General features: G+C 40.3%; 1 protein-coding gene across 8 annotated transcripts in view; it reads right to left on the bottom strand.

Moving 5' to 3' along the window:
- Positions 1-19,631, bottom strand: part of CLASP1 (cytoplasmic linker associated protein 1) — a 263,096-nt gene that overhangs the window by 90,437 nt on the left and 153,028 nt on the right. For 4 of the 8 annotated variants that reach the window (XM_072757530.1, XM_072757533.1, XM_072757529.1 and 1 more), the window contains exons 15-21: positions 17,855-17,914; positions 11,715-11,792; positions 9,794-9,961; positions 9,191-9,240; positions 8,180-8,350; positions 6,280-6,327; positions 5,787-5,810 (exon numbers count right to left, since the gene is read on the bottom strand). In XM_072757530.1, coding sequence (XP_072613631.1) covers positions 5,787-5,810; positions 6,280-6,327; positions 8,180-8,350; positions 9,191-9,240; positions 9,794-9,961; positions 11,715-11,792; positions 17,855-17,914 — 599 coding nt within the window. The remainder of the gene's footprint in view (positions 1-5,786; positions 5,811-6,279; positions 6,328-8,179; positions 8,351-9,190; positions 9,241-9,793; positions 9,962-11,714; positions 11,793-17,854; positions 17,915-19,631) is intronic. The other 4 variants (XM_072757532.1, XM_072757534.1, XM_072757535.1 and 1 more) reach the window with 2 other exon arrangements.

Below are 19,631 nucleotides of genomic sequence, written 5' to 3'. Positions count from 1 at the left end.
CCAGATTCCCTCCCATCTTCTAAACCTGCAGTGCAAAATCAGAAGCAAGACATGGATGTTAATAGGCTCCATCCATCTTATCCAGATTTCCCCAATTTTATTTGGATGTAAACTCTGGCTTTCCTTCATGGGTAGTCTCTTTGCCCCTCTCGCTGCTTCTAATATCTTCTTTTTCAATCTGTGGTGTTCTACTATTTTACCATTTGTCCTTCTGTCTTGCTTGGGACTTGCTGGGTTATTTGAGTCTGTGGTCTAGTACCTTTCATCAATTCTGGAGACTTTTCAGCCATCACCTCTTCAAATACTGTCCATGCCCCCATTCTCTCTTCATTAAATGTCTTCACTATTTTCCATGTAACTTTCTTTGTCTTTCACAACTCTACTCTTCTACACACGCTGTACTCTGGACAGTACTTTCCTGTCTTGAATTCATGAATTCTCTCTTTAGCTACAACAATTCTGTTGCTTAAATTACACAGTGAGTTGTTAATTTTAATCATCTATTATATTTTCATTTCTAAAAGATCCATTTGTTCTTTAAAATCGACTTGGTCATTCTTTATAGTCTCTTACTCCTTTGCTTGTCTTTGCAAATTTATTTCTTTAAATATTAAGACAATGAAAGGATTCCTTTTCTTGGAACTTTATAGGAATTCTTTAAGATGCAGATTGAAGTGGTATTCTTCCAATGAGGATTTATGTTTGTTTCTGCTAGTGTCCTCAGACACAAGTGATCCACAAGCCACTTTAATATGATTTATCTATTCAGGTGTTTTATCTGTTGGGTTCTCAGACGAAAAGTGTCAATTCTGATTCAAAAACTGCATGAAGATGCAATTTATGACTGCATATTCTCAGGGAAGATTCCTTACCCCCCTTTACCCAGTATCAAGATTAAGAAATGGGTAAAATTTCCTCTCATCCTCTTCAGTTTAGTGGAGTTAACTTCCTTTTTATCAGTGATGATCAGGTCCTGGGTAGGCTCCACTTTACTCATCCTCCATGTCCCACATATCCGTCATAGGGAATGCTCAACATCTCTGACATTCATCCAAAAACCTCAAAACCTTAAACCAGCTTTTAAACCCTCACTTACTAGGGTTCTTGTTTCTGCTTAGATCTGGAGATGTGTGGGTTCACTGTTTTCATCCTAGATCAGTGATATGTTTCTCAATGAGGAGGATCATTCAGACTGCTGAATTCTACATGTTGCTAAAAATGCAAGTTTCTTACTTCTCTTAGACATTTAACTGCAATTATATATTTCATGTTACATAAAAGATCCTTAAGTCTTGAAGGATTAAAATGTTTGTATTCTTTTCGCCTGCCACTTCTCCCTCATTATAGAGGTAATTATGGCTTATGAGCTCACATGTGGTATGTTTTAATCTCTGGGAATCTTGGACCCGATTTGGGTGTACTCCTCTGCAGAAGTTCACTGCTCCTGTCCAGCACCCTTGGAGGCTACAAACACATACCACTTAAATTCATCAGGCTGGAGTTCCCAGACACTACAGACAATGAGAACTGAAACCATAACTTACGCCAGAAGTGCACTCAGTTACAAATAAGGGGAGACTGGTTTTTTCCTCTAGATAGGACAAAGTCAAGAGATACCATATTAACCTGAAGATAAAGAGGTTTTGTTCCTTGTCCCCTTTACAATGCTGGCTCAATGTCAACCTTACCTCTCACCTGGGAAGAGCAGAAGGGCTTGTTTCTTGTCGCCACGGGGATCCCCATGAATCGCTAAGACCTCAGGGCACCCTTAAAATCAATTTTGGGGAGTTAAATGGGCCTCTGTTGTGTTGTACTCAGATAAAGATTTCTTATATAAGGAGAAGGTTGGTTGTTTTCAGTTTATTAATTTAGTGATATTACTCTGAGTGCCTATTTACGTTCTAAAGAGATGATATAAAATACTCCACGGTCTTTAAGAAAAACAAAATATATTCAATAAATGGAACAAAGAATAAAAATATTTTTAGTTCTACAATATGACCTGTTATTAACTGACATTCATACTGTGTAATGACAGAAGATGAAATGCAGACATGAAAGAAAAAAGCATAAGTAAGAGAAATAGAAATAAGCAGTATCAGAGAACTATCCAACAGAAAAAAAATAATTCTGGAGATGGACAAGAATGGACCTACCCAAAGAAGGGGCTACACCCAGAAGCAAACAAAGAATTGGAAGAGAGCAGCCTTTGACTTTCATAGAATAAAGGCAGAACAACCAATATTAAGTAGCTTTTTAAAAGAGCTGCTGAAGAATTTCTTTCAAACACAATGCCATTCTTCCAGAAGAGCCCTCAAAATGGGAAATGAAACCTGTGCAGCCAGTTTAACTTGCAGCCATGGTTTTCCTACATTTGGTCCAAGGTAATTTAAGAAATCACTTATCAGACAGCCTCATATCACTAGAGTTTCTGTCCCCCTTATGTTTCAAAATTTCAGGCAATTCTTAATTTAGAGGTTATAAAGATTAAAAGTTCTTGTAGATAAGTCACCACTCATCACACTGGGCCTTTTGGCATATGTATTTGCTTTATAAACTCATGGCTTCGGGGCACAACTAAAGCAAACTCTACTCATACGCAGCATTTTTGATAGAATCAAAATTTGGGAAGTTGACCACTTGTAAATTATGTTACCTGCAAGTACCATTCCCCCAAAGGAACTTTTCTTGTGTTTTTTAAAGACAAAACTGAAAGAACCTTAGTACTTTTACTCCAACATACAGACACATATATTTTCACTGTGTAAAAAAGCTAATCACTTAAAATTCAGAGTTCTTGGATAAATATTCAATAATACCAAATATTTTATTTCCCAATAAAACTGAACTATTCTTGGATAAATATTCAATAATACCAAATATTTTATTTCCCAATAAAACTGAACTAAAATAAAATCTAAGTTCCTTTTCCTGAAGAGCAGACAAGACTACATGGTTTTTAATTTGTAATCTTAAAAACCATGAAAAGTTAAGGCAGGGTTTTTTTTCCTACATTCAGTCCAAGTCCATTAAGCCTTTGACTTAATAACGTATGATCATTTATTCTCTGAAATGATCAGTAAGTCGTCAGCTCCCACGGGTCATTCAAGCCCAGGAACCCTGCATTTAAAATTATGTGTTCCAAGAAAGAATCTGAATGAGGCATTTCCTAAACCATAGTAGCTCTTAAAAACACACACACAAAAAAACAAAAACACAAAAAAACAAAACAACCCCCCCCCACACACACACACCAAACCCAACCATTAGATGAGAGTGCATTCATTTGTCACAGGTGCAGCATCTCATCATAGACTTTCCCACAAACAGCAGAATCAATGATATAAATGCTTCCTTCAAAATCTCCCCAAATTAATCAAAGATAACCTGGAAATAAACTTGTTTCCAAAGGATGAGTTTCTGTTGGTTCTTCACAAAAAAAATATTTTCTGACTAGTTGTAAATGTAACAAAGGCTACTTGATGGGTATGATAAAGAAACTCCCAAAGGAGATGTATTTTCTCCATTCCTACACTAGGCCAGAATTCAAATGCATTGTCTGAATTTTTACTTTAGAGCATCCAACTATTGATTCCAAGTCTTATCTTTGTCTCCTACTGATGAAAGCACCTGGCTCTTCTTGTCTCAGGAGCTAGACAGGAAAGAATTTCATAGGCTTATTAACAAATTTTAAAAAGGCCCAAAAGGTTTACAAAAATTCAAACTGGAAACTCAGGACAAGGCCAACATTTACTCCAGGTTGTGATACTTTCTGCCTTTTCCTAAGAACCGTGTGCAGAGTTTCTGAGCACCACCGCTAGGTTTCACTGCTTCACAGCCAGGGTCTCCTAGATGTAAAGGAGTATATGGTCCCCCAGGACCATGTCCTTTCCCTCTTGTGGGCGCTCAAGGCCTGATAGTCTGATGTCCAGCCCTCAAGAGCCTGCACAGCCCTGGGACACAGAGAACAAGGCACACCGGCTTCCCTCACTAAGGCTGGCTTCCATTGGATTCTGAACCCTATACAACGAAGGACCCCCATCTCATTCTCCCACTTTCCCTACTGGAAGAATCAGAAAGAGACGCCTCTTGGTCTTGGGCACAATAACTGAGTAGGCAATTCTCTGACCTTGTTCTGCATCAGTAAAAAGAAAACTAATAAAAAGGAAAAAAAAAGTGAAAAATTCCTAGTGCTGGGTAGAATAGCAGGCTGATTTCAAGTCTGTCACACAGATACATGACACGAGAGCATCTGAAAAAATAACACAATGTCCCTTGGAACATCTTCATTTCCCATTCCATCTACATTTTGGAATTCTGCTCTCTACTACTCTTCCATGTAAGCTGAGCAAATATGTAGGATGGTTTCTTTGGGAAGGAGAAACATACAATTACTTATTATCAGCTACAAATGGAAAAATCACACCCAGCCCCAAGAGTCTGCTGCTCTCATGAAGGAGGTCCTCATCGTGACATAGGCTTCTTGTCCACTTTTCATTTGGGCAACTTTTCACGTCTCACACTTGTCCAACCGGAAGAACCACCTGTGGGGCTTGTTGAAAATTCAGATTCTATTGCTCCATCCTAACCCAGGGCTCTGCTCCTTTAGCAAGCTGTAGGTAATTCTTATGATGAGGTTCACTTTGAAGAACACTGACCTTGGGACTATGCTCTTTGCTAAAAAAAATCCTATTCCTAATTTTTCCTTTATGAGTCCCCAAGGAAGTGGTATATTGATTAAAAGTACTGTGAATTGCACATATAGATAGAACCAGTCCACTTTGCAGGATAGCCTTTTAGAATGGCCAAATAACGTATGAAAGTAAACTAGCAGCTCCTAACTGTTAATCATTAGGCTGAGGGTTGGTGAGTCTAAGCCACTATCTTAAGAAGATGAGGTTCCCTAAGTTTCAATTATTTGAGGCATTATCCTACTTTACAGCTATAGACTGTGCAAAGGGCTGGTCTCATCTAGCATGTGCTCATCAAAGACCTGTACAGACTGAAATGGTTAGGTCAAAATGTCAAAAATATAATGCAAAATCAGGAAGAACTACTGGAGAATGGCATCAAAAGAAACCAAAGTGGACCAGGAGGCATGGGTTTCTTTCACCAGGCTAGATCCTGCATGTGGCGCAGAACAAGGCACATGGAAGGCATTTAATACATGGCTGGTGAGTGCAAGAATGGTCAACGAATAAATGGGGTATATGCCCGTGATACAAACAGAAATGACATTGCATGATTCAGCAGCATCTTCAGGAAAGAGAAAAGTGTCGTTTAACATTTCTATAAATTACCTGGTAGAAAACCGTTACCAGCCTCTCATCTAAATAATGAATTGATTTTTCAAAACAGGACATGGCAAATCCTGAGAAGCCCACAGAAGCACAAAAAGTAAAGAGAAAAAAAGAGAAGGGAACGAGGACTCCGGAGGGGGTGCCGCAGGAGTACTAAAATCTGAGACAAGCAGCTCAGGGGACAGTAGCACACAATGTCTTGGCAATGCTCCTCCCCAGGTAGACTGGGCGCCGGAAACCTCGTATAGCACACGTGAACGTGAGTGACAAATTCACCAGAACCACAATAGAACAAGGAAGGAGAGGGGAGCTCAGATAGAGGGGAAGCCAAAGAGCCGGGAAAACAGAATGAAGAAGAGTGGAGGGAACATGCAACGTGTCATGCAGGGACCTTGGTGGAGACGACTGGGTGCCAGGCAACACTCAGTGAGCACAGAGGACGAGTGAAGGCGAGACACACCTCAATCACAGAAACAAACCGCTTACCCTCTGCTTTAGTGGAAGTACCATCTTTAAGCAAATTAAAAAACAAGGGAAGGGATAACAGGGAACAGTTAGTAACAGTAAAAAAATTAAAAAGCAGAATGTTATTAGCTACTAAAAAAGCAAAAGTACAATTTAAAATAAAATTAAAAAAGAAGTTCAACAGCAAAGCAGATTCTGAAGCGAATAAGTGTGCCTTGTATTAAAATTGGCCTAGTGTCATGTCACTTTTGGAAAACAGAATGAAACATGACAACCCAGGGTAGGGCCTCCATTGGTACACTGTTGATTTTTGTTTTAGCCAACCCTCATCCTCTTCAGAGTTTCGTTTTCTTAGAACCAAGTACCAGCAGCGTACAGGAGGAGAAACCAGAAGCTAAAGTACTGAAGAATCACCCAAAGAACAGAGGCAAATAGGAAGCTAAGAGAAGTTAGCTCTAGCAATGACGCCTATCCCAACTACATGGTGCGCAGCAGAAGCTGTACAGCGGGGTACCTGCGTCAAGGCCTACGGACTCCGTATCTTCCCTCACGTGTCTGGATTCTAGAAGTTCGGAAAAGGATCGTCAGCTTTAATGCTACACTTCTGCACAGATGTAATGTGCCCAACCTAAGCAGTAATTGTAACAACCTCTCAGTAGGATTACGTTAAATTTCCAGGGTTTTTTGTTGTTTCGTGGTTTGGGACATGAGGCAAGTAGGGGTAGATGCTCTCTCAGGAAATGCTGAGAGAATGGGAATATTCCGCTCCTGTCACCTCAAGAACTAATGCCGGGCTGAAACTTATCTTCAGTGTTTTAAGAGGTCAATTCTGTATCATCAGACCAAAAGACCTGAGTGCTTTTCCTAGCACTGAGGGAAATCTACATGGTCCATATTAAAATATCCCAAAAATGCACAGAAAAACAAAGACTACTACTGAGTCCTCTAAAAGATGGTTTTTACTCAAGCTTTCAAGCAATGAAACAAATACTGATCACAAACACTTAAGGTGGGTCAAATGTATTGAAATATGGGTACATACTTAAAACTGACCTAAAATGAACAGAGCTACTACTCTACCCTGGGACAGAGTCATTCTGACTTCCCCCTTACTGGATGACTACATACCAACCTAACGTTATAAACGTTCCAGTGTGATGTTACAGTAGTAAAATGGAAGAAAGGGGGAACACTTATTGGGTTTCTTTCCAATCAAAAGGTACCTGTGTTTGAGGTATTTCCCTAGAGAAAACAAGGCTGACTTAACAAACATTCCAGAATACATGCCTCTCATGTTGTAATTTTCCTGGCACGATCCATTTTTTCACCTTATAGGATAAGAGTTTACAAAAGACTTTTATATCATTTCATTTATCCCCTGCATGTGTCTGAGCTGGCTGACATTTATCACAACTAATTAGGTAGAGAAACAGCTTCAGGGACTGCATGGCCCAGTCAGGGTCATCAAGCTAATCAACGGCAGACCAGTAATCTCCTGGTGATCTCTCATTGGGCTTCCATGCTCAGAACATTAGTTTCAGAAATGACTTTGGAATTGCTTTGTAAACCACATAAGCAATCCAGTCTCAATGTTCCATGAAGTTTAAATTATATGTATTCAATTTCCATAAAATCCAAAATAAAACAAATCCAGCAAAGTCCCCAGATTTTGGCTTGAACGACTTTGCTCTAACAAAAATAAGATGAAATAAGTAAGATAAGCCTTACATACAGGTTGTTCAGCTGTCTGCTGAAAAACTGAGAAACTGACCAACCATTCTGGCAGATAGGACTTCTTTTAAAAATAATTTAAAAAAATTCTTTGGGCTACTATGTAAGTACACTCTCCTTCCATGATACCCATGGAAGACCAACACTATTCTGTGGAATATGGTTATGCTGGCCAGTAGATCCGCCACATTTCTCGAGATGTCCCTTATTGGGGACCCTCCATCCTACACCTTGGCCACCCCAATAATATTTTCAAATTGTGAAAACCTAACTACCAATGACTCTTTGGTGATTCCCTCACTAAACCCTTTGACCCTGCCCCTACGGATGTCACAAGGGGGGAAAGCCAGCTTTGGCAATATGGGAGGTAGCATAGGTGCTGGTTGGGTTGCCATGAAGGGGGAAGTGAAGTAGAAGGATATGACACATCATGTGAGCATCCAGGTACTTACTTGTCACTAAAAAGGATGATGCTCCAGAGAAAGGGAACACTTAACAAAGGGTGTGTGGCTGGTAATCAGCAGTAAATGCACTGAGCTATTTATACATAAATATCAGCCCTGTAACACAGTGAGAATTTCCTCAATGATTGTGTCTTAGAATTTGCTAAATAAATCTGAGCAGGGCTAAGAATAATCTTGAACACCAGGACTAGGGGGAAAGGTGGTAGGGAGTCTGGTTACCTAAGGATGCATATGACCCCGGAGGCAAGGCTGCTGCAGAGCTGAAAGGCGTAGTGCCCGAGGCTGAGGACACCTTGGACTTGGCACTGGCTGCTGCATTCACATCAATATCACTTCGAGACCTCTGGAGGGATCCAGTCGTTGACACGGATTTGGTACTAACTGTAGAAGCTTGAGAAGTAAAGGTGGAAACATCAGCAGGGACTATGCTAGAATTATATACATACATTGTTAAAACTTGTTTTGCTTTTCTTATCAAGTTGTTTTTCTTTTTCTTTTTTTATTAAAAAGTAATATGCTGGGCATGGAGCCTAACACAGGGCTTAAACTCACATCCCTGAGACTGAGACTTGAGCCAAGATCCAGTTAGGATACTTAACCATCTAGGTGCTCCTTCTTATTAGGTTTTAACAAAGCTTGGCATGCATAAGCAAGGACATGCTGAAGAAAAAGATTAGCCAATGCTGAAGTGACCACAACTAGACACACCCATTCCATTGTTTTCTTGTACTCAAAGACTATAAATGCCAAAGAAATGGTCCCTCTTTCCGATGAAAGTGAGAAGTTAGGTAATGAAAAAGCGCACAGATCTGTCCAGTTTCTACATAATGTGGCCTAAGCACGCTCCCTGACTCTGATGCCTTCTGCTCCCAGGGAGCATTCTACTGTCTGATCTCTGACTGAGAGCATCCTCAGAGCATCACCAGTTGTCCTCATTCTCTTATCTAGTGACCAGAGCCAAGGAGAGGCACTATTTGAGTAGAAAGGTCCCAGGGCTCCACTTCTGCCTGCCTAAGGCACCCTGGTTGTGTGTTCCTCATTGCCCTTGGCCCCTGGGGCAGTGGAGTTCTGCCACTGGGCACAGCTGCAGCACCCAGAGCAGCATGTTCTGCAAACCTGAGGGGGGGCCTGAAAGCAGATCAACAGCTTCTAGCAACTTAGCAGCCCCTGGGAGCAGCACAGAAACAGAGGCCTCCCCAAGACTGCCTTCACCACAGCAGCCAGTCTTACCTCTAGAGGTGGTACTTCCAGTAGGACTTCTTTTGGCAGAGAGTGGCCGGCTGAAAATAAAAGTATATCTGTGTTTATTATAATCAAACATGCACTTCACCTGCATTCACACCAGTACAGTCTACAAGAGGAAACTAGGATGATGATGAACTTATTTCAGAGTTTTCAGAATGTATCAGGTAACTAAGACCACAATCTTACAAATCCTTGATTCCAGACTAAGCTTTAGGATTATGTATTGGCCTATCTTCCAAATGTACAAAGAGAAGTCATAACTCAAGGCAGAAGTTAGAAATCAAGAGTGAAGACAATACATTTATGTCCAAGTTCCTAACACCTTCCCCCTCTCCAGACTTGTCTCTAAGTCAACAATCATACTTTCTCAGAAACCGAGGCCATCTATTCCTTACCATTCCCTCCAGTATCTCACCTAGCAGCAGGTGAGATCTGCCCCCCATCTGAAGTAAGAAGGGATTAAAACAGGCCCATAAACCAAAAAAAAAAAAAACAAAAAAAAAAAAAACCAGCTGGGATTGTGTTCTCATATAGCAAACTCCCAACATAAAATCTCACACGAATGAAAATCACAGCTGAAGTGCTTACTTCAGACTCTCCTGAGAGCTCGAGGATGAGCGGTCGGACTGCGGCAGCGACACGATGCTGTCCGAGTTCTTTAGGTGGGATTGTAGGGCTTTCTGGTAGGATGACTCGAGGGTGTGGTACAAGTGCTCTGCTTCTCTGCTGAAGTGACTGTGAAAACCCCAGTAGCACCTAGGGGAGATACAAAGCTTGTCGTATAGCCAGGACTGCACAGGGGGCTCACAGAGCTCTGTGGCCCACCACAGAACAGTCAAGGACTGCAACCCTCAGCTTACTGCCACTAGGAACAGGACAGGGTAAGGGAGAGAGGGTCTAAGGAGGCCTGGGAGAGATCCTCAGCACACAACTTTCTGGCTTTTCTGACACTGGGCAAGCTACCAGACATCTCTGTATCCCAGTCTCACTTATAAAATGGAAATGAGGGACGCCTGGGTGGCTCAGCGGCTGAGCATCTGCCTTTGGCTCAGGGTGTGACCCAAGCAAGAGCTCTGGGATCAGATACCTGCATGGAGCCAGCTTCTCCCTCTGCCTGAGTCTCTGCCTCTCTCTCTCTTTCTGTGTCTCTCATGAATAAATAAAAACAAAATCTTTTAAAAATAAATAAATAAATAAAATGGAAATGAAAGGGCTGAACTTACGAGACTGGGGAGCCTTCGGGACGAGGGAGCTAAAACACCTAAAAGTAGACTCAGAACATGGAAGGGGACTCATCAGTGGCAGCTTTTATAAAAGCGATTTGACACTCATCGATTTGAAGTATTTACAGTTGCCTTAGATAACATATACAACAGAGGCACAAAGAGGTTCCGAGCTACTTGAAACCTGTTTGCAGCATGACTAAAGAACCAGAAAAAATGGGGAAGCAGGAGAATACATATAAGGATAAAAACAGCTTAAGCACATGACTAATGAATCCATTCCTAAGAGTTGTGAGCAACTATCAGCTATGTCACTTATTTTGGTAGGAACTACCCAAGCTGGGACTGTGGTAACCACTTCAGTGCTTCGATGAGGTCCTCTGAGAACCTCAGAAACCAGGGGAATAGAATTTAACCGAGATCGCAGTCCAAGAGCAACAGGGACTTGATCAGAAGGTATCAGTGCAGCTAAGTAAAACAGGAATAGTCCAGGTGAGTAGGAAGAGAGGCTACTTGTGTCAAGTAGAAGAGCTGGTCGCTATGAAAGCACAGGAAAAACCACTACAGGTGCCAAATTCATAGCGCTTATCTACACGTTGCCCAAGACAGAATAAGTCTCAGCATCTTTGACTCCTGGTATTTACAGTCACGATGACAAAATTATTCTTCAGGAGGCATGGAATGCATGGTCACAGCTATGTGACTGGAGCATGAGCAGCCCTAACGGCAAAACTGCCACAAACATGCCAATTACCACTGTGGTAATTGGCAGCAGCACATCATCTCATCTGCCCCTCACCACATTCACACTTCTTCACACCTGAAGCTGGCAGCGATGTCATCACATGGGAAGGATCCCTGGGACTGTGATTTTTCACAGAGAATCAAAAGGTCCCTTTGAATTATGACCTGGCTTTTAACAAAGCCTAATGAGTAAGAAAATGCACTGAATGTACATACAAGTGCTTTTCTGATTCATGTAATAATTTCTCATAAATTAAAAAATGAACATTCTGCTGTAGACTTTAGTCCTATTTACATTCATGCTATCCATCAGTTCTTCAGGCCTGGGCACCTGAACAATCTTCTCAGCAGAAAAATAAAGAAATCTCAGCAGAAAAATAAAGAAATAACAAGACCTGGCCTTTTGAGGTCATGTTTTCAAAGTCACAATTAATGAAACATGTTCGTATAACTTAATGAATTTTTAATAAGACAATCTAAACAACACGCCTGAAATTTAAAAACAGTGCATGAAAAACAAGTGGTGTACAATAAACACTTACTTTCTGGCTTCTATCCTTGCTTCGGAATCTGCATCATGTATTCCCTTCTTTATTGTTTCGGCTAATACTGATATATGTCTAGGAATTCAGAAAAGAAAGCAGTAACAATCATTATTAACATGTGGTGTTTTATGCGGATGAAAACAGGTGTGAGAACTTCAAAGTAGCATCATGGAATCCAGAGCCTTTGTATCCAGTGAGTCAACCAACACACAGCTGAGAAATCAGAGCGCTCCCTTATACCCCCTGTGCTATTCTCCTAACTTCTACCTCGGTCCTGGCCCACCCCCTATCCTCCATCAGCTACCCCCACCTAAGTACCCTGAGTTTTTTAAATAATGGCTGATTCTTCTCACATCATCCTTATTTAGTTCAACCTTTTAGGAACCCAAAAAACAAGACCCTACTTTTTCCATGGCCAGCTCTAGTTTCTATGAAAATTATGAGGTAATAATCATCAGAATACTGAAACAGCTACCTGAATCACATTTCTGTAATTAAACATAATGTTTTTATACAAGTTTCACTATGTAACGTGAACAAATTTATAAAATCGTGTCACAATTTTATCAACAGGTATTCTCTTTAGTTATGTTCTGCCCTAGCTGAGAAGAAATTATTAAAAGTATCTCTTTGAATACTTAACAGATTTTTAAGAAAAGAAATAAGGATGCAATGAGTCTCCCAGAACAGTAGTCACTAATTTTATGGCCCCTTCAGTCTTTGCCTCATTCCTTCCTGTTTAGCAAGTACCTGCCAAGTGGTAGATGGGATGCTGAGCAAAGAAAGGAATGAATGAATACACAAGGCGACATCTCAGTTCTTCACACACGTATCTTCATGTTAAATCTCCCACTCCACTTTACACCTCTAAATTCCAAAACTATCACAAATAGAGAGGGTACAATATCCGAGACGAAAGAATGCATGACTCTCTTCTAGATTCAAGGTTTTTCAGATGAAATTTTACCCCTGAGAGGCAGAGCTTTGTGTCCTCTCCAACCCCTGCAGTATGAACAGGACTCCCAGAAGCACTTCATTAGAATTCTACTAATAAAATGATTAGGATGCTGTGAAGTTCCTCACAATACGTAACAATAAAAACTGGGTGGCACAACAGCATCATCTATTCTCTCCAAATTTAACTCACAAATAACAAGCATCTCAAATTCAAAGGAACTAAAAATGGCAATGAATGAATCTCAAAATTAACAGACGTGCTTTTGCAAGCATGCTGCCATAATCCTACCTTTTATCATGATGATGTGAAACATACCAACACCAACCTGAATAAAAAAAAAAATGCAACTTTCTGATACAGGGGGATCAAAAAGAAAACTTTGAGATGAGCGAAACTCCTCGAAGGATCTAAGAGTTAATCCCGGCCTACCAAGAGCAGCTTGAAACTTTTTCCTAGTTGGAACTGACAGGGATGTCAGGCAGTACAATGAGCCTAACTCTGGGAAATGAACAAAGGGTTGAAGAAGGGGAGGAAGGTGTGGAGGGATGGGGTAACTGGGTGACAGGCACTGAGGAGGGCACTTGATGGGATGAGCACTGGGTATTATACTATATGTTGGTAAATCAAACTTCAATTTAAAAAAGGAGAGTCAAAGGGAGTTCATTGTGGTGTACTTCCAGGACAGGTGGCAGAGGAAGAGGACCCTAAACTCACCCACTCCCACAGTTATAACTAGGTATCACCCACATCAGTGTAAATAGCCCAGACCACCACTTGAAGATTGGCAGACTGGACTCTGCACAGCTAAGTCTAGAGAGGAGGCCACAATGAAGAAGGCAGGAAGGGCACAGATGTGGTCAGGAGCTAGATGAGCCCATGAGCTTTCTACAAAAGGGAGGACATTGGGAACACACAGAGGGGAGAGGACCAAACCTTCATACCAAGCACCTCAGCACAGGGAACCCACATGAAAACCAGAGGGGCATAATTTCATGAGTTCTTAGAATCAGTGGGACTTTAACACCTGGAACTTTAAAAATCAATAGCTAGGAAATAGGAAACTGAATCCCCACTCTTAGAGAACACAACAAACAGCCCCCGGGAGATACAGCAATAAAACAGCACTTCCAAAAACACCTGTGGTATACATGAAGGAGCTTTCTTCACTGATTTCAGAGCATGAGCAGAAGGGGCAGGAATCCTGGGGAGACTTCTCCAGGAACAAAGGAGCTGGTGGGTACCATCTCCCTGCCCAGACACATAGACACCTACAGAAACAAGTTCAGTGCCAAAACTTTCCATCTAGCTTGCTAACAGTATGCCTGGCTTCTCCTGTGGACACATCCCCTCCAGCCAGGCCCTGGTTCCAGGTCTCCCCGCTGAGCAGATCCACATAAAACATTGCTAACAAGTTTTGATATAGTCCCAATAGTTGAACGCCACCTACGGCAGCGTTCTCCTGGGTCCTGCCCCATCCAATACATCCTTGGCTGAAGCCCATCCAAAGCAGTGCCACAAGCTTGGCAGGGTGCAAGCAGCCGTGATAGGGATTGGCACCCCTGCAAACTGACTCCTGCCCTGAGGAGAGCAGAAGATAACCACACACCAGTCAGACTCTTGGTTCCAGCAGTGGGCTGGAGTCAGAAAGCCACTCTAACTGTAGGCATCACCCACCAATAGAAGCTTCTCAGGGAACAAAACAAGGCAACTGCCCAGCAGTCTGGTACTACTGCATCTCTGGCAAATTCCTAGTCTGATGTGACGCATGCCCAGGTCAGTCCCGACTGGCCCACTAAAAATACAAGAATCGAATGCTGCCCACAGCATGCAGAGAGCCACTGCAGATGACTGGACTGAAAGAAAAAGTGGCTCAGCCACAACAGCAGGGTATATGCAACATGCAGAGATACCCCTGAAGCACCAGGTTCTGGTGAACAGGGGACACTGCACTACAGGGCACTATAGGACCTCTTTTTCATAAGGCCACTGCTTTCAAGAGCAGAAGACATAGCTGACTTTTCCTAACATATAGAAATAAACACAGAGTTAGACAAAATGAGGAGAAAGAGGAGTATTTCCCCAGTGCAAGATCAGGTCAAAATCACAGCAAGAGATCTAAGCAAAATGGAGATAAGTAATATGCCTGATAGAGAATTTAAAATAATGACCATAAAGATACTCACTGGACTTAGAAAGCAAAAAAGAACCAATCAGAGATGAAGAACTCAGTAAGTGAAATTAAAAATACAATAGACAGAATAAACAGACTAGAGGAAGCACAAGATTGGCTCAGCAACTGGAAAAGAATAGTGGGAAGCAATTAAGTTGAACAGGAGAGAGGAAAAAAAATAATAAAAAATGAAAACAGACTTATGGAACTCAGCAACATCATCGAGCGTGGTAAACATTTGCATTATTGGGAATCCCAGAAGAGACAAGAGATAAGGGGCCAAAAAATTCATTTGAAGAACTAACAGCCGAAAAATTCTCAAATCTGGCAAAGAAAACAGAAATCCAGATCCAGGAGGCACTGAGAGCCCCCAACAAAAACAACACAAGGACATGCACACCAAGACACAGTAATTAAAATAGCAAAACACAGTGATAAAGAAAGAATTTTAAAAATAGCAAGAGAAAAACCAGACTACTAGAATAAATGGATTTGATAAGGTCACAGGATATAAAATTAATATACAGAAATCTATTACATTCCTATACACTAATAATGAAGCAGCAGAAAGAGAAATTAAGAAAATAATCCCATTTACAACTGCATCAAAAAGAATAAAATACCTAGGAATAAACTTAACTAAGGAAGTGAAAGACCTATACTCTGAAAACTATTTAACAATGAGGATAGAAATTGAAAATGACAAAAGCAAATGGAAAGGTATTCCACGCTCATGGATCAGAACAAATATTGTTAAAATGTCTATACTACCCAAAGCAATCTCCAGACTTAATGCAATCCCTATCAAAATACCAACAGCATTCTTCACAGGACTAGAACAAATAATCTTAAAATTTGTATAGAATCATAAAAGTCCCCAAGTAGGCAAAGAAATCTTGAAAAAGAAGAACAAAACTAGAGATACCACAATTCCAGATTTCAAGAAATACTATAAAGCTGTAATATTCAAAGCAGCATGGTACCAACACTAAAATAATCACATGAATCAATGGAACAGAACAGAGAGCCCAGAAATAATTCCATGATCACATGGTGAATTAATCTTTGACAAAAGAAGCAAGAATATGCAATGGGAAGAAGACAGCCTCTTTAACAAATGGTGCTGGGAAAATGGTCAGCTACATGCCAAAGAATGAAACTGGACTACTTTCTTACACTGTACACAAAAATAAACTCAAAACGGATTAAGAAGTGGGGTGCGGGATCCCTGGGTGGCGCAGCGGTTTGGCGCCTGCCTTTGGCCCAGGGCGCGATCCTGGAGACTCGGGATCGAATCCCACGTCAGGCTCCCGGTGCATGGAGCCTGCTTCTTCCTCCGCCTGTGTCTCTGCCTCTCTCTCTCTCTCTGTGACTATCATAAATAAAAAAAATAAATAAATAAAAAAAATTTAAAAAAATTTAAAAAAAAGAAGTGGGGTGCCTGGGTGACTTAGGTGTTCAACTCTTGATTTTGGCTCAGGTCAAGACCTCAGGGTTGTATGATCAAGCCCCAAGTCAGGATCCACATGGGATATGGAGCCTACTTAAGATTCTTTCTCTCCCCCATGTCCCACTCTCTAAAAAAAGAAAAAAAAAATGGACTTAGGACCTAAACAGGAGACCTGAAACCATAAAAATGGTAGTGGAGTAATTTCTCTGACACTGGCAATAACCACATATTTCTAGATGTCTCTTGAGGCAAGGGAAACAAAAGCAAAAATCAACTATTGGGGCTATATCAAAATACAAAGCTTCTGCACAGCAAAGGAAACTGTCAAAAAACTAAAAGACAATCTACTGAATGGGAGACAATATTTACAAACGACATATTCAATAAAAGCTTAGTATTTAAAATATATAAAGTCCTAATATAGGTCAATACCCCCAAAAAATAAATAATTCAATTAAAAAAAATGGACAGAAGATATGAATAGACATTTCTCCAATGAAGACATCTAGATGGCCAAGAGGCACATGAAAAGAAACTCAACATCACTCATCATCAGGGAAATGCAAATCAAAACCACAATGAGATACCACCTCACACCAATGAGAATGGCTAAGATTAACAAGACAGGAATCAACAAATGTTGGAGAGGATGGAGAAAGGGGAACCCTCTTGCACTGTTAGTGAGAATGCAAATGGGGGCAGCCACTGTGGAAAACAGTATGGAGGTTCCTCAAAAAGTTAAAAAAAGAAATATAATATGACCCAATAATTCCACTACTGGGTATTTACCCAAAAGTTATAAAAATACTAATTCAAAAAGATATATGCATCCCTATATTTATTGCTGCATTACTTAAAATAGCCAAATTATGAAAGGAATGCAAGTGTCCATCGACAGATGAATGGATAAAGATGATGTGATATATAAACATAATGGAATATTACTCAGCCATAAAAACTAAAATCTTGCCATTTTGCAATAACATGGATGGATCTAGAGAGGAGTATAATGCTAAGTGAAAGAAGTCAGAGAAAGATAAATACGATATGATTTCACTCATATGTGGAATTTAAGAAACAAAACAAAGAAAAAGACAAACTAAAAAACAGACTCTTAACTAGATAGAAAAAACTAATGGTTACTAGAGGGAAGGTGAGGGAGATGGGTGAAATAAGTGAAGGCGGTTAAGAATTCACTTATGATGAGCACTGACTAATGTACAGAATTACTGAATCATTATGTTGTATAGCTGACACTAATATAACATGGTATGTTACTTATAATGGAATTTTTTAAAATTTCAAAAAAAAGTTAATTGGGGCTTTGTAGTCGGCATGCTGCACGTGTCCGTTATCTCTAGGCACACTAAAACTATAATCGATGAAATTCACTAAAAGTTTCTGCCAATATTATGTGCCTCGAAACAGTATAAATAATAGACAAGTCCTACAAATGCTTAAGATTCCTTCGATCCTTTTTAGGAGGTTGGACCACTTGTCAAGGCATTAAATGTCAAGATTCAATTCAGTGGGAAAAACCCTGCAAATCAAATGCTTACCGTTCCAGTGAATGTGTCTGCCACTCTTGTAAAAGTAAATCTAAAAATTCAAAGCAGCGCCTAAAAAATGTAAAGAAAGAAATATGTTAACTCATTTTTATGTTAGTGAAAATAAAAGCTTTTTTTCTTCCCACGCTACTTTTCAGAACTGGTAAGTTTGTTCTAATCATTAAGATGCAAAAAATGGAAATTGAGATAGAATCAGCATTAACTGAAAACCCAACCAAGTAAAAGTAAGCATCTATGGTGATCAGAAAGAACAATTACAGACACATAGGAGACAAGATACAAAAGTCTCCCTCAAATCAGAAACTGAAGCCTCCTGGCAACATTACTGAAATGGCCTATCACTGTCATTTGTTTTTATACCACCTCAGATAATATGTTAATAAAGGAGGTACATGAGCAAAAAAGATCAGCATACGTTATTACAGAACCAGGGAATTAGTCTTTGCACTAATTTCACAGATTGCCTTATGAAAAACAGTTTAAAAATGGCCTTAAAAAGGGCTTTCCAAATTTTCCTAAGAAGGGCTCAGGTAGTGCTTAAAATAGATTTTTCTCTAACTACTCATCTATTTTCCTCTCTTTAATCTTTCAACATCCTTTCTTGTCGGGACTTTTCACTTTTGTCATCTTTCTTGCTCTGATTTGTGCACCAAAATAATTCTGGTCTCATCTCTTTTGGATAACATCACCACTTTGGGTTCTACCTCTCTAGAACTTTTCTGAAGTCCAGGGTATTTATCTTTTTGGGAGTAAACCTTAATAGTCTTAGGAACTCATTCAAGGAAACAAATCAGAGGGTAATTTTTCTCTAGTGACCAGACTTTCATTCCCATGGTCCTCCCAATTCAAAATCTCGTAATCCATAATTAATTACTCAATAAATCTTTAATAAACCCTAACCCAACCCTGGATGCTACAGATAACAATGGTAGCCAAGACACAAACCAGCAAGCGAGACAAGGAACAGTTCCCATGTGCCAGGAATACAAGGGGGCTCTTCTTAGAAGCACACAGGAGCTATTCAACTCAGGCCTACGGCTGGCAACCCATGTGCATGTGTACGCGTGTGCTGAGTGTTGGCTGTGAAGCATGCTTTCCCTCAGGAAGGACACTGACTCACGCCCACATGGTCTCTTCTCTGTCACTCTCCCTACCCAAGCTCTAACCCAGGCCATGTTTATTCTATTTCTTCCCTGTTCCTCATGGCATTTCCTGGGCTGATTTGCTTGTCTCTTTTTCTTTTTTAATTTATATCTCTTAGTGAATAAAGTTATCTTTGGTGCTAATTTTGGTCTTAAGTCTCTGTTAGAACAATCTAGTCAAAAATATGACATGTAAGTTAGGTTTTATTTTCCACTTTTTAGACTAACATACAAAGAAAGAAGTAGTATCAATGTTGGCATTGTTTAACACATCAGTATTTAAACACATCAGGTTAGAACTTGTCTCTTTTCTTTACCTACTCCTACTCATCACTCAAAATGCAACTCAATTTTTCAATTTGTCTACGAAGCATTGTAGGAATATATTAGCTGCCTGTAATCACTGCTCTCTGAATTCCTAAGTCCCCAACACCAGTGTTGTAACTCACTCTTACCTTGCTTTGCATTATCGTTTTTAATCTCCCCATCTAAACGAGAAACTTCTCAGAGGCAGGGAGACTGTACAGTCCATTTCTTACAAATTTTACAAGCAGAGCTAGGTACAGGCTGAGTGCATCACAGAAAGTGCACTGTCTGGGTTACACTGACCTCTTTAGTTCTCTTTA

Source organism: Vulpes vulpes, chromosome 5 (genome assembly GCF_048418805.1).
Source record: "Vulpes vulpes isolate BD-2025 chromosome 5, VulVul3, whole genome shotgun sequence".
In the NCBI taxonomy this organism is placed as follows: domain Eukaryota; kingdom Metazoa; phylum Chordata; class Mammalia; order Carnivora; family Canidae; genus Vulpes; species Vulpes vulpes.
This window is presented reverse-complemented; position numbering and strand designations above follow the sequence as displayed.